General features: G+C 42.5%; 1 protein-coding gene across 1 annotated transcript in view; it reads left to right on the top strand.

Annotated features, from left to right (window-relative positions):
* LOC121269593 (synaptojanin-2-like) overlaps positions 1-12,417 on the top strand; it is a 505,511-nt gene that overhangs the window by 62,504 nt on the left and 430,590 nt on the right. Inside the window, exon 5 of the mRNA XM_041174296.1 lies at positions 8,339-8,422. Within this exon, the coding sequence (XP_041030230.1) occupies positions 8,339-8,422 (84 nt within the window). The remainder of the gene's footprint in view (positions 1-8,338; positions 8,423-12,417) is intronic.

Below are 12,417 nucleotides of genomic sequence, written 5' to 3'. Positions count from 1 at the left end.
ATTTTGAACTTTTCATCAGCATGGGATGGGGGTGGGGTTCCGCATGCCCAATTAGGGAACGTAAAATCCAGTGCTTGGTATCTGATTTAATGTTTATTGTGATATATATGTTAGTTGTCTATATTCCTGTTGTTCTGTTTAAAGATGGAATTGTTTAATGACCTGATAGGTGTGAAATAAGGCCACAGCCTGTTTAGCCTCAGAGGTTCCTGTGGCTGCTAACTGACCTTATTGGGAGTGTGAGCCAGCTATGGGAGGCCAGCAGATGTTTGGGCGCAACTCATGAATCATTTGTATATTTAAAGAAGCAGCTATACTTGGATTTAAGTGAGAAACACAAAGAATAAGGGAAAGCCAGGGCTAGTATAATAAAGTAATTTAAATGAACCAAAGTAAAATTGACATGCTAAGACATGCAGGGCAGCTCAGTCGAGTGGTATGTGTGTCCTGTAATACGTGGGAAGTCATAGACGTACTGGTGTCCTATACGGCTGTATGCGCAGGAAGTGCTGCCAGATGCAGAACCTAGAGCTCCAGGTTTTGGAGCTTGAGTGGCTGCTGGAGTCACTGTGGCACATCTGTGAGGCTTAGAGCTATGTGGATAGCACGTTCAGAGAGGTGGTCACATCACAGCTTAGGCGTCTGGAGGCAGAAGGAGAATGAGTGACCAGCAGGCAGTCAAAGAGAATCAGGCAGGCAGTGCAGGAGCCCCCTGGGCCCTGCTCATAAATCGGTTTTCTGTTTTGGAAGCTGGTGAGGGTGCTGGTTCCTCAGAGAGCCAAGTTTGTGGCACCACAAGAGACTTGGCTGTACAGGAGGAGAGATAGAAGAAAGAAAGAGCAATAGTGATAGGGGAGTCATTGGTTAGGAGAATAGACAGACTTTTCTGCGTCCATAGATGTGACTCCAGGATAGTATGTTGCCTCCCTGGTACCAGGGTCAAGGATGCCCCCAAGCAATTGCAGGACATTCTTCTAGGGGAGGGTGATCAGCCAGAGGTCGTGGTCCACATTGGTACCAATGACTTAGGTAGGAAGGGGGATGTGGTCCTGTGGTCAGAATTTAGGGAGCTAGGTTGAAGATTATCAAGCAGGACCTCAAATGTAGTAATCTCTGTATTACTCCCAGTGCCACATGCCAGCTCTGTAAATAAAGTTCACTGTTTCTTATGAGAAACCTGTCTGGAAAATCAAGTCCATAACAACTGGTGAGGAGGATAAATTGGTTCCGGCGCTGTCCCTCGCCCAGTGAATGTGAGTATCTTGTTTTAAACAGAAGAAAGGGAAAATATACTCACTAGGTATGCCATTTTTGGCAGGATTGACCCTTCGACTATCCACAGATGATTGAAATCAATATATAGTTTCTTTTTAAAGATGGTTTCTTTTTCCAAGCAAATGAAATAATGGTGGAGGAAATAAGGAAAGCAATTCTCCTCAGTGTCTGTGGGAGTAAAATTTATAATTTAACCCGTAGTTTGATGGCCCCAAATTCCCCCAATTTGAAGACCTTCAGTGAATTGGTAGACCTCATAAAGGGTTATTTTCAATCCAAACCCTCTGTAATCATGCAGAGGTTCAAATTTAATTTGAGAGTAAGAGCCCCAGGGGAGACCATAGCAACATACATAGCGCAGTTGAAACAGCTAACTGAACAGTGTGACTTTGGGGAGACCCTAAATGTTATGTTAAGTGATTGTTTGGTCTGTGGTGTGCACGATGATGCCATTCAACGACGGTTGTTAGCTGAAGTAAATATCGGTTTTAAAAGAGCATTGGAAATAGCGCTTGAGATGGAAAGTGCCAAGTGAGATTTGCAGGCCTTACAGGGTGTACAAAATGGCGTCGTTTTCCATCTGGGGTGGGAACAGACTGCTGGGTGTGGCGTGAAAACCAGAGAGTCAGCTGCGAAGTGGGAGAGAGTCCCTGTTACCCACAAATTTAAAACAATATACAGGAGATAGTTCAACAGCAAATCTGAAAATGAGTTGTTATCAATGTGGAAGTAACCATATCCCTGAAACTTGCTGTTTTAAAGAGGTGGAGTGCCATTATTATCATATAAGAGGGCACATACTGAAGCAGTGTAAAGCAGGATTGAGACATACTCCCAGGCAGCAACCTAAACTGATCGACGTATAAAATATGGAAGAACCAGAAACCACTAATTCCAATTTTTATTCTCTATTTAATGTGAAAGTAGGAAAACCAGAGCCAATCACTGTTACTCTGGAAAACCTTTGATTATGGAAGTGGATACTGTTGAATCAACCACTATAGTGGGGGAGCACACATTCAAATATTTAAACAAGGGTACTCAACAATTGAATATGGAGCAGACTTCAGCCAAATTGAAAATACATACTGGTGAAACTATACAAGTGAAATGTATTACCACTGTACCTGGTTATTACAAGCACCAGACAGCACAGTTCCCTGTGATTGTAGTGGAAGGTGAAGGACCAAGCCTTCTAGGTCATGATTGGTTAAAATAAATTAAACTAAATTGGTTTGAAATTTTCCAGCTGAGGGCTGGAGGACTGCCAGAGCTGCTAAAGAAATATGACAAGGCCTTTCGAGAGAAACTGGGGAAAATCAAGGGCCTGCAAGCTAAGATCTATGTTGACTCTGAAGCAATTCCTTGTTTTTTTTAAAGCCAGGCTTGTGCCTTGTGCCCTGAGAGAGAAGGTTGATACTGAATTAAATCATTTAGAGAAGCTGGGTATTATTCAGCCGGTTCAATTTTCAGAATGGGCAGCACCCATAGCCCCCGTCTTGAAACCGGATCAGACCATCCATATCTGTGGGGATTACAAGTTAACAGTAAACAGGGCTGCCAAGTTGGACAAGTAGCCTATCCCCAGGATCGATGATCTGTTTGCCAAGTTAGCAGGAGGGAGAACTTATGCATGACTCACATCTAATTTAGTAAATCAGCAACTGGAAATGGATGATACAGCCCGAGGATTTGTAACCATAAACAAACACAAAGAGTTGTATCAACGTCCATGCCTGCCTTTCAGTGTTTCTTTGGCCTGTGTGATTTTCCAGAGTACAATGGAAAGCATGCTGCAAGGATTACCTCAAGTTGTGGTCTACCTGGATGACGTTCTATATACTGGGCTAACAGAAGCGGAAGACTTATCTAACTTGGAAGAGGTCTTAAAATGATTCTTGGAAACAGGCGTGTGCTTGAAAAATGAAAACTACTTTTCAGGCAAGTGAAGTCGTTTACTTGGGCCACCGGGTAGATGCCCAAGGGTTAAAGAAGAAAATGTCAATGCAATTTAGGAGGCATCCTCATCTACAAACGTCTTGGAGCTCAATTCATTCTTGGGTATGGGAAATTACTATGGTCGACTCCTACCCAACTTATCAAAAGTCCTAGCCCCTGTACATTCATTAAAGAAAAACAAATGTTGGTCTTGGAAGTCACCTCAAGAAGAAGCCTTCAGGAAAGTTAAACAGCTCTTGCACTCTTTGAACTTCTTAGCACACTATGACCCAACAAAAGAATTGGTGCTAACTTGCGGCATATCCCTCTATGGTATGGGACTGGTACTATCTCACAAGATGGATGACACTTCAGAAAGTCCAATAGGCAATGTAACCAGAACCCCCTCTACGGCCGAGAAGGGTAATTCACAAATCAAGAGAGAACAATTATCGATTATCTTTGGAGTTAAAAAATTCCATCAGTATGTACATGGCTGACACTACTATTGTATCTGATCACAAACCATTCTCGGGTGTGTTTAGTGAAGAAATAGCTATCCCTCCCATAGCTTCCACAAGAATTCAAAGATGGGCTTTGATTTTATCAGCGTATGAATACACTTTTGTACACAGACCAGGGATGCATGGAGCCAATGCAGATGCCCTATGTCACCTTTGCAGGAAAGCATTGAACATGCTCCAACTCCACAAGAGATCGTATTAGCGATGAATTTCCTGCATTCTTTGCCAATCTGCGCAAGACAAATAAGAAACTGGATGAACCATGATGCAGTTTTATCTAGAGTATGAGACCACGTATTGAAAGGATGGTCCCAGGAATCAGTCCTCAAAAATTGAAGCCATCCTTCACTCTAAGGAGTGAATTGAGTAGTCAGGATGGTGTCATATTATGGGATGCATGAGTCGTCGTTCGTTCACAAAGAAGGGAACCGCTCTTAACTGAGTTGCATAGCGCACATCCTGGAATTTACAAAATTAAAATGCTTGCAAGGAGCTGTATCTGGTGGCAAGACATTGACAATGATATAGAAGAAATGGTTAAACACTGTCTCCAGTGCCAGCAGCTACAGAAGTTGCCTGTTGCAGCCCCACTGCATCCGTGGGAATGGCTGGGTTTACCCTGGGTGAGACTGCATATAGATTATGTCGATCCATTTCTAGGCACCATGTTTTTACTAATAATTGATGCCCATTTCAAATGGTTAGACATGTATTAAGTTAGATTGCCAACGTCAGGTGCGACTATAGAAAGGGTAAGTCAAAGTTTTTCTATACATGGATTCCCAGAAGTCATTGTCTCAGACAATGGTACTGCATTCACTAATGCTGAATTTCAAACATTCGTGAGCCTAAATGATATCAAACACATGAAGACAGCAGTGTATCATCCGTCATCTAATATATTGGCCAAAAGACCAGTACAAACTTTTAAAGTTGGGATGAAAAATTATCGGGAGGATCATTGGAGACTAAACTTTCACATTTCCTGTTTCACTATAGAACGACCCCCCACAGTACCCAGGTTCAAAGTCTTCAAAATTACATACAAAGTGCTGCCTTTGTAGGAGATTAAGCCTGGTACTTCCAAATTTGGAGGGAAAGGTAGAGAACAGTCAAGGGAATCAAAAAGTGACTCATGATTTGCATAGTTGAGAATGAGAATTTACTGTCGGTGAAAGTACGAAACTTCGATTGAATTGGTTGTAATAGATTCTGCGACTGAACAATTGTTGTACCACGTAGAAGTGGAGGGCCGGATCACCCTAAAGCTCGTGGGTCATTTGAGAAGAAGGGAGATACCCCAACAAACAGATGTTCCACCTGTAACCATTGTAGAACTGTGGTTCTCGTTGTGATTGATCAACCAAGGATGCAGATACCCGATATCTGTGTCGGAGTGGATAACACTGAACTGCCTGAGCCTGAGGAGGTGCCTGAGGAGGTACCTGATGTTGCTGCAGTTCCAGAAAATGAAGATTCAGTAAGAGATTCTAAAGTCGTGGAACTACAATGTTCCACCCGGATCAGGAAACCACCGGAAAGACGGAAGTTATAATTTCATAACCAGTGTATATATTTATAATGTCATGAATGTAGTTGTTCTTGTAAATACAAATTGTAAAAAAATTAAAGGGGGTGGAATATAGTAACTGGACCTTTAAGAAATGTAGTGACTGTAGCTTTAAGACTTATTGTACTATGTAGTATCATGTGACAGTGTGAACAAATTAGTCCAAAGTGCAGGAACCTTAGGGGTAGAGTTTGTGTCTAGTTGTGTTTCTTGTTGGAAGCATGTAACTGCTGCTGAAGTCCTGTAAATAAAGTTCACTGTTCTTATGAGAAACTTGTCAGGAAAATCAAGTCCATAACAATTAGGAAGAGCCACCATGGATTTCTAAAGGGGAAATCATGTATAACTAACTTGCTGGAGTTTTTTGAAGAGGTAGCAGAGAGGTAGGTGAGGGTAATCCTGTTGATGTGATGTACATGGATAGTAGCAACGTAGATACAAAATTGGCTGAGTAATAGGAAACAGAGGCTAATAGATATTTTTCAGGCTGGGGGAAGGTTTAGAATGGAGCTTCCCAGGGGTCAATATTGGGACCCTTGCTTTTCCTGATATATTAATGATTTAGATCTTGGTGTGCAGGGGACAATTTCAAAGTTTGCAAATGAAATGAAACTTGGGAGCATTGTAAACTATGAGGAGGACAGTGTTGAACTTCAAAAGAACATAGACAAGTTGGTGTGGGCAGATAGGTGGCAGATGAAGTTCAATTACAGGAAGGACGTAATAGCTCTGGAGAGAGTGAAGAGGAGGTTTACAAGAATGTTGCCAGGGTTAGAAAAGTGTAGCTACGAGGAGAGATTGGATAGGTTGGGGTTATTTTCCTTAGAGCAAAGAAGGCTGAGAGATGTCTTGATTGAGGTGTACAAAATTATGAGGGGAATAGATAGAGTGGACAGGATAAAATTGTTTCCCTTGATGGAGAATTCTAGAACCAGGGGACATAGATTCAAGATAAGTGGCAGAAAGTGTAGGGGGGACATGAGGAAGAACTTTTTTACACACGGGGTAGTGGGTGTCTGGAATTCGCTGCCCAAGTTGGTGGTAGAGGCAGAAACTCTAAACTCTTTTAAAAAGTACCTGGATGTGCACCTAAAGTGCTGTAAGCTGCAGGGCTATGGGCCAAGTGCAGGAAGGTGGGATTAGAAAGGGCACCTAGGTGTTCTCGGGCTGCATGGACAAGATGGGCTGAATGGCTTCCTTCTGTGCTGTAACTTTTCAATGGTTCTGTGGTTCTAATGCGGAGAAGTGTGAGGTGATGCATTTTGGCAGCAAGAGCATGGAGAGACAATATAAAGGAAGGGGTATAATTCTTAAGGGTGTGCAGGATTAGAGGGACCTAGATGTAAATGTGCATAGATCATTGAAGGTGGCAGGACAGGTGGAGACAGCAGTTAATAAAGTATACACTATCCTGGGCTTTATTACTAGGGGCATAGAGTACAAGAACAGGGAGGTTAAGATGAACTTATGTAAGAAACTAAATTTTAAGAGACCCTTTTTTTACTCAGTTCTGTTGAAGAGTCATACGGACTCGAAACGTTAACTGTGTTCCTCTCCGCAGATGCTGCCAGACCTGCTGAGTTTTTCCAGGTATTTTTATTTTTGTTTTGAATTTCCAGCATCTGCATTTTTTTGTTTTTATATAAGAGACTAGTTAGACCTCAGCTGGAGTATTGTGCACATATCTAGGAAAGATGTTGAATGCATTGGAGAGATTGCAGAAGGGGTTTACAAGAATGGTTCCAGGGATGAAAAACTTGAATTACGCAGATAGATTGGAAAGGCTGGGACTGTTTTCCTTGGAGAGGAAAAGGCTAAGAGGAGATTTGATAGACATGTTCAAAATCATGGGGGTGCTGGATAGAGTAGATAGGGAGAAACTGTTCCCACTCGTAAAAGGATTGAGAACAAGAGGGCAAAGATTTAAAGTGATTTGCAAGAGAAGCAATTGTGATGCAAGAAAAAAACATTTTCACACTGTGAGTGGTTTGGGTCTGGAATGCACTGCCTGGAAGTGTGTGGAGGCAGGTTCAGTCAAGGCATTCAAAAGGGCATTAGATGATTATTTAAATGGAAAAATGTGCAGGGTTACAAGGGAAAGGCAGGAGAATGGCACCAAGTCATAATAAAAACAAAAATACCTGGAAAAACTCAGCAGGTCTGGCAGCATCTGCGGAGAGGAACACAGTTAACGTTTCGAGTCCGTTCGTTAACTGTGCTCCTCTCCGCAGATGCTGCCAGACCTGCTGAGTATTTCCAGGTATTTTTATTTTTGTTTTGGATTTCCAGAATTCACAGTTTTTTGCTTTTATCTAAGTCATAATGCTCATTTAGAGTGCTGGTGCAGACACGATGGGCCATATGGCCTCCTTTTGCATCTTAGCAGTCCTGATCCAAAGCGGATTCAAACTTGCACCAAGATTTGAAGTGGATCCTATAGAAATTTGGGCCTAGAAATTCAGCTATAACTTTTGGGTGGTTAACAGCCTACAAAGCTCCCTATATGACAGGGACATTGATTACCCGCCATATTTGATCAGGTTGATCTACTTGCAGCATGAGCACATACCTGAAATATTTAACTGGGGAAATTATTAAATTATTAGGACCCATTTTCAACTTTTGATTGCTTCAGCTCTCTTGCCATGTGCTGAATTTTCACATTCAAAAACGCTACCCAGCGGGAGAGCCCCCATATTCACCTCAATGTGGATTAGGGAGAAGCAGGGGCATTCCTCCTGACCTATTGGAAAAGAATGCAGGCTGTTGCTGATTGCTGGTACCACACTGTTCTCTCACCCCTCAATGCTCCCCTACCACCACCTCCCAGGGAATTTGTAGACCAGTAACAGTTGAAATCAGCATGGGTATCTAACATTCATTTCAGAAATTAAGGTGTATTAAGTTAGAAACGCAGAACCTTTTTTAATAGTTTCATTTTACTGATATCTAATTTGGGATGTTTTTGCCTGTGTCATGGAATTTTTTTTTTTGGTTTCAATCTAAATTTATCATTCTTTTCTGATCCTAGGTAATTTACTTGGATGATGCAGTGTCTTCCTTTGTCCAGATACGAGGATCAGTCCCATTATTTTGGGAGCAGCCCGGAGTGCAGGTAATGTGGTACTGGTTTAGATTTTCTTGTTCAAATCAAGAAATTCTCTGCACTGTGTATATATAACTGAATGAAATATAAGTACAGGCAGAGATAGGAGATTGCAGCTTCATTTGGTGGCAGTTGATAATTGCATTACCTATTTAAGCTTTGTTCTTGTGGTTTATTCTCATCAGAACTGTTTTCTTTGAATGACAACCATTGTACACACTAGGGTACTATTATATATAATTTTAGTCATCTAGCTCACTCGTTCAAAAAGCTTCCAAAAATAGAAACAAAATTCAATTCATTACCATCCACATTCATTTTCTTTGTTATGTTAAGCATACATGCCATGTTTGTTTATATTAAACTGTTGGAACTGAATGATGTCTCACCCACAAATTATCAAACATTATCAATGTCAGATAGAATTTCTGAACTACAGTTAAAACATTATAATGATCAGGAGAAGAAATATAGGATAAATGGCGCTTGCAGGTGAGATTGATTTAAGTTAGGGAAATTTGTGCAGAGTCTTTTTGACCTTCACATTTGAATCCAGTGACCAGATGAGGTTGAAACTTCTGGAGATGGTGAGAGTTGCCGTGGATGGCTGTCAGTATCTGATACACCTATACTGAAGACCTGAACTTTCAACAAAGCCTCATAACCATGCCTTCTTAGCTGGAGAAGTTAGCATGTCTATCCAATCCAGAGCAGTTCTGGGGCATGGATGAGAGTGTCTCTATCAGCCAGACCTAGTTTAGCTCAGGAGTCGTGTGAGGTGTGGCTGCTGCCATTGACAATTGATTATTTGGAGCCGTAGGTGGAGTTGTGTAGCAGTGAGAACCAAAGATTGGGGACCACCTAAGGAAGGTGGCATGTATCCTTGCAGATATCTGCAATTCATGTAAGTCCCTTAACCATAGTTAACTGTTGAGTTCATTGGGGTGAAAAATTAATCACTGCAGGACACCAGGACAGGGATCACGACACAAACAGAATGTTAAATCCATGCTGCCTGTTGATTAACATGCTTGCTATGTATAGCTTGCATTAGGTTGCATTATCGAGTATATACGAGGCTGAGATCGACATTTTTTTGTCGACAAGGGAGTCGAAGCTTATGGGGTCAGGCAGGGAAGTGGAGTTAAGGCCACAATCAGATCAGCCATGATCTTATTGAATGGCAGAGCAGGCTCAATGGGCCGAATGGCCTACTCCTTTTTCTTATGTTCTTAAGATCACTAACTGTGCTGGTCATTGGCTGCAGACACTAGGAGCTGGGTTCCAATTGGGTGTCCATGAGGCTACCTAATGCAGCCAGCACATTTTAAAAGGGAGGTGCATTGTGACTGCAACAATGGGAAATTGTGAGTTCAAAGGCTAAAGGAAGCTTTCCAGGTATGAAAGTGGTTACTGTTGAGATGACTATCAAGAGCATGGTTGCTTGGACATGGATGCAGTACAAGAAGACGTTTAATTATCCGACCGTAGTTGTCACAACTTCAAATGCGCTATCATTTACAGAAACATAGGAGCAGGAGTAGGTCATTTGGCCCTTCAAGCCTGCTCTGCCATTCAATATGATCAAGGCTGATCCTCTATCTCAACACCATACTCCCGCTCTCTCCCCATACCCCTTGACGTCTTTAGAGTCAAGAAATCTATCTATTTCCTTCTAAAATATATTGAGTGACTTGACCTTTATAGCCTTCTGTGGTAGAGAATTCCACAGGTTCACCACCCTCTGAGTGAAGAAGTTCAAAGAACAAAGAAAAGTACAGCACAGGAACAGGCCCTTCGGCCCTCCAAGTCTGCGCCGATCATATTGCCTGTCAAACGAAAACATTTTGCACTTCTGCGGTCCATATCCCTCTATTCCCATCCTATTTATGTATTTGTCAAGCTGCCTCTTAAACACCCCTATCGTACTTGCTTCCACCACCTCCTCTGGCAGCGAATTCCAGACTCTCACTACCCTCTGTGTAAAAAACTTGCCCTGCACATCTCCTCTAAAGTTTTCTCCTCTCACCTTAAATCTATGTCCCCTAGTAATTGACTCTTCCACCCTGGGAAAGAGCTTCTGACTATCTACTCTGTCCATGCCACTCATAATTTTGTAAACTTCTACCAAGTCGCCCCTCAATCTCCGTCGCTCTAGTGAGAACAATCCGAGTTTCTCCAACCTCTCCTCATAGCTAATAACCTCCAGACCAGGCAGCATCCTGGTAAACCTCCTCTGCACCCTCTTCAATGCCTCCATATCCCTCTGGTAATGTGGTGACCAGAATTGCACGCAATATTCCAAGTGTGGCCTAACCAAGGTTTTATACAGCTGCAGCATGACTTCCCAGCTTTTATACTCAATACCCCTGCCGATGAAGGCAAGCATGCCATATGCCTTCCTGACTACCTTATCCACCTGCGTTGCCACTTTCAGTGACCTGTGGACCTGTACACCCAGATCCCTCTGCCCGTCGATGCACTTAAGGGTTCTGCCATTTACTGTATAATTCCTACATGTATTAGACCTTCCAAAATGCATTGCCTTGCATTTGTCCGGATTAAACTTCATCTGCCATTTCTCCACCCAAGTCTCCAACCGATCTATTTCCCATTGTATCCTTTGATAATCCTGTTCAATTTCTGCAACTCCTCCAACCTTAGTGTTGTCTACAAACTTACTAATTAGCCCAGTTACATTTTCCTCCAAATCACTTACGTATATTACAAACAGCACTGATCCCTGCGGAACACCACTAGCCACAACTCTCCATTCAGAAAAGCATCCTTCCACTGCTACCTTCTGTCTTCTATGACCAAGCCAATTCTGTATCCATCTTGCCAGCTCACCTCTGATCCCGTGCGACTTTACCTTCTGTACCAGTCTGCCATGAAGGACCTTGTCAAAAGCCTTACTGAAATTCATGTAGATAGCATCCACTGCCCTTCCATCGTCGATCATCTTTGTCACTTCCTCAAAAAACTTGATCAAGTTAGTGAAACACGACCTCCCCTTCACAAAACCATGCTGTCTCTCACTAAAATGCCCATGTGCTTCCAAATGGTAGTAAATCCTGTCACGAAGAATCTTCTCCAATAATTTCCCTACCACTGACGTAAGGCTCACCGGCCTGTAATTTCCTGGATTATCCCTGCTACCCTTCTTAAACAATGGAACAATATTGGCCATTCTCCAGTCCTCTGGGACTTCACCCGTAGCCAGTGAGGATACAAAGATTTCTGTCAAGGCCCCAGCAATCTCCTCCCTTGCCTCCCTCAGTACTCTGGGGTAGATCCCATGTGGCCCTGGGGACTTATCCACCTTAATATTCTTCAAGACACCTATCACCTCTTTTTTGATCTCAACATGATCCAGGCTATCTACAAACTCTTCCCTAGACAAATCGACCACTAAGCCCTTCTCTTTGGTGAATACTGATGAGAAGTACTCATTTAGTATCTCTCCCATTTCTTCTGGCTCCACACACAGATTCCCACCTCTGTTCCTGAATGGGCCTACCCTTTCCCTGGCTACCCTCTTGCTTTTTACATATGTATAAAAGGCCTTGGGATTTTCCTTAATCCTGGTTGCCAATGACTTTTCGTGACCCCTTTTAGCCCTCCTGACTCCTTGCTTAAGTTTCTTCCTACTTTCTTTATATTCTTCACGGGCTTCATCTGTTCCCAGCCTTCTAGCCCTTACGAATGCTTCCCTTTTCTTTTTGACTAATCTCACAATATCCTTCGTTATCCAAGGTTCCTGAAACTTGCCATACTTATCCTTCATCCTAGCAGGAACATGCTGGACCTGAATTCTTATCAACTGACGTTTGAAAGCCCCCCACATGTCAGTTGTTGATTTGCCCTCAAACATCCACCTCCAGTCTAGATTCCTCAGTTCCTGCCTAATATTGTTATAATTAGCCTTCCCCCAATTAAGCATCTTAACCTGAGGGCTCCTGTTATCCTTATCCACCAGTACCTTGAAACTTATTGAATTATGG

The sequence above is a fragment of the Carcharodon carcharias genome, chromosome 2, assembly GCF_017639515.1.
Source record: "Carcharodon carcharias isolate sCarCar2 chromosome 2, sCarCar2.pri, whole genome shotgun sequence".
In the NCBI taxonomy this organism is placed as follows: Eukaryota; Metazoa; Chordata; class Chondrichthyes; order Lamniformes; family Lamnidae; genus Carcharodon; species Carcharodon carcharias.
The sequence above is the reverse complement of the archived record's forward strand: the minus strand, read 5'-3'. Positions and strand labels throughout refer to the sequence as shown.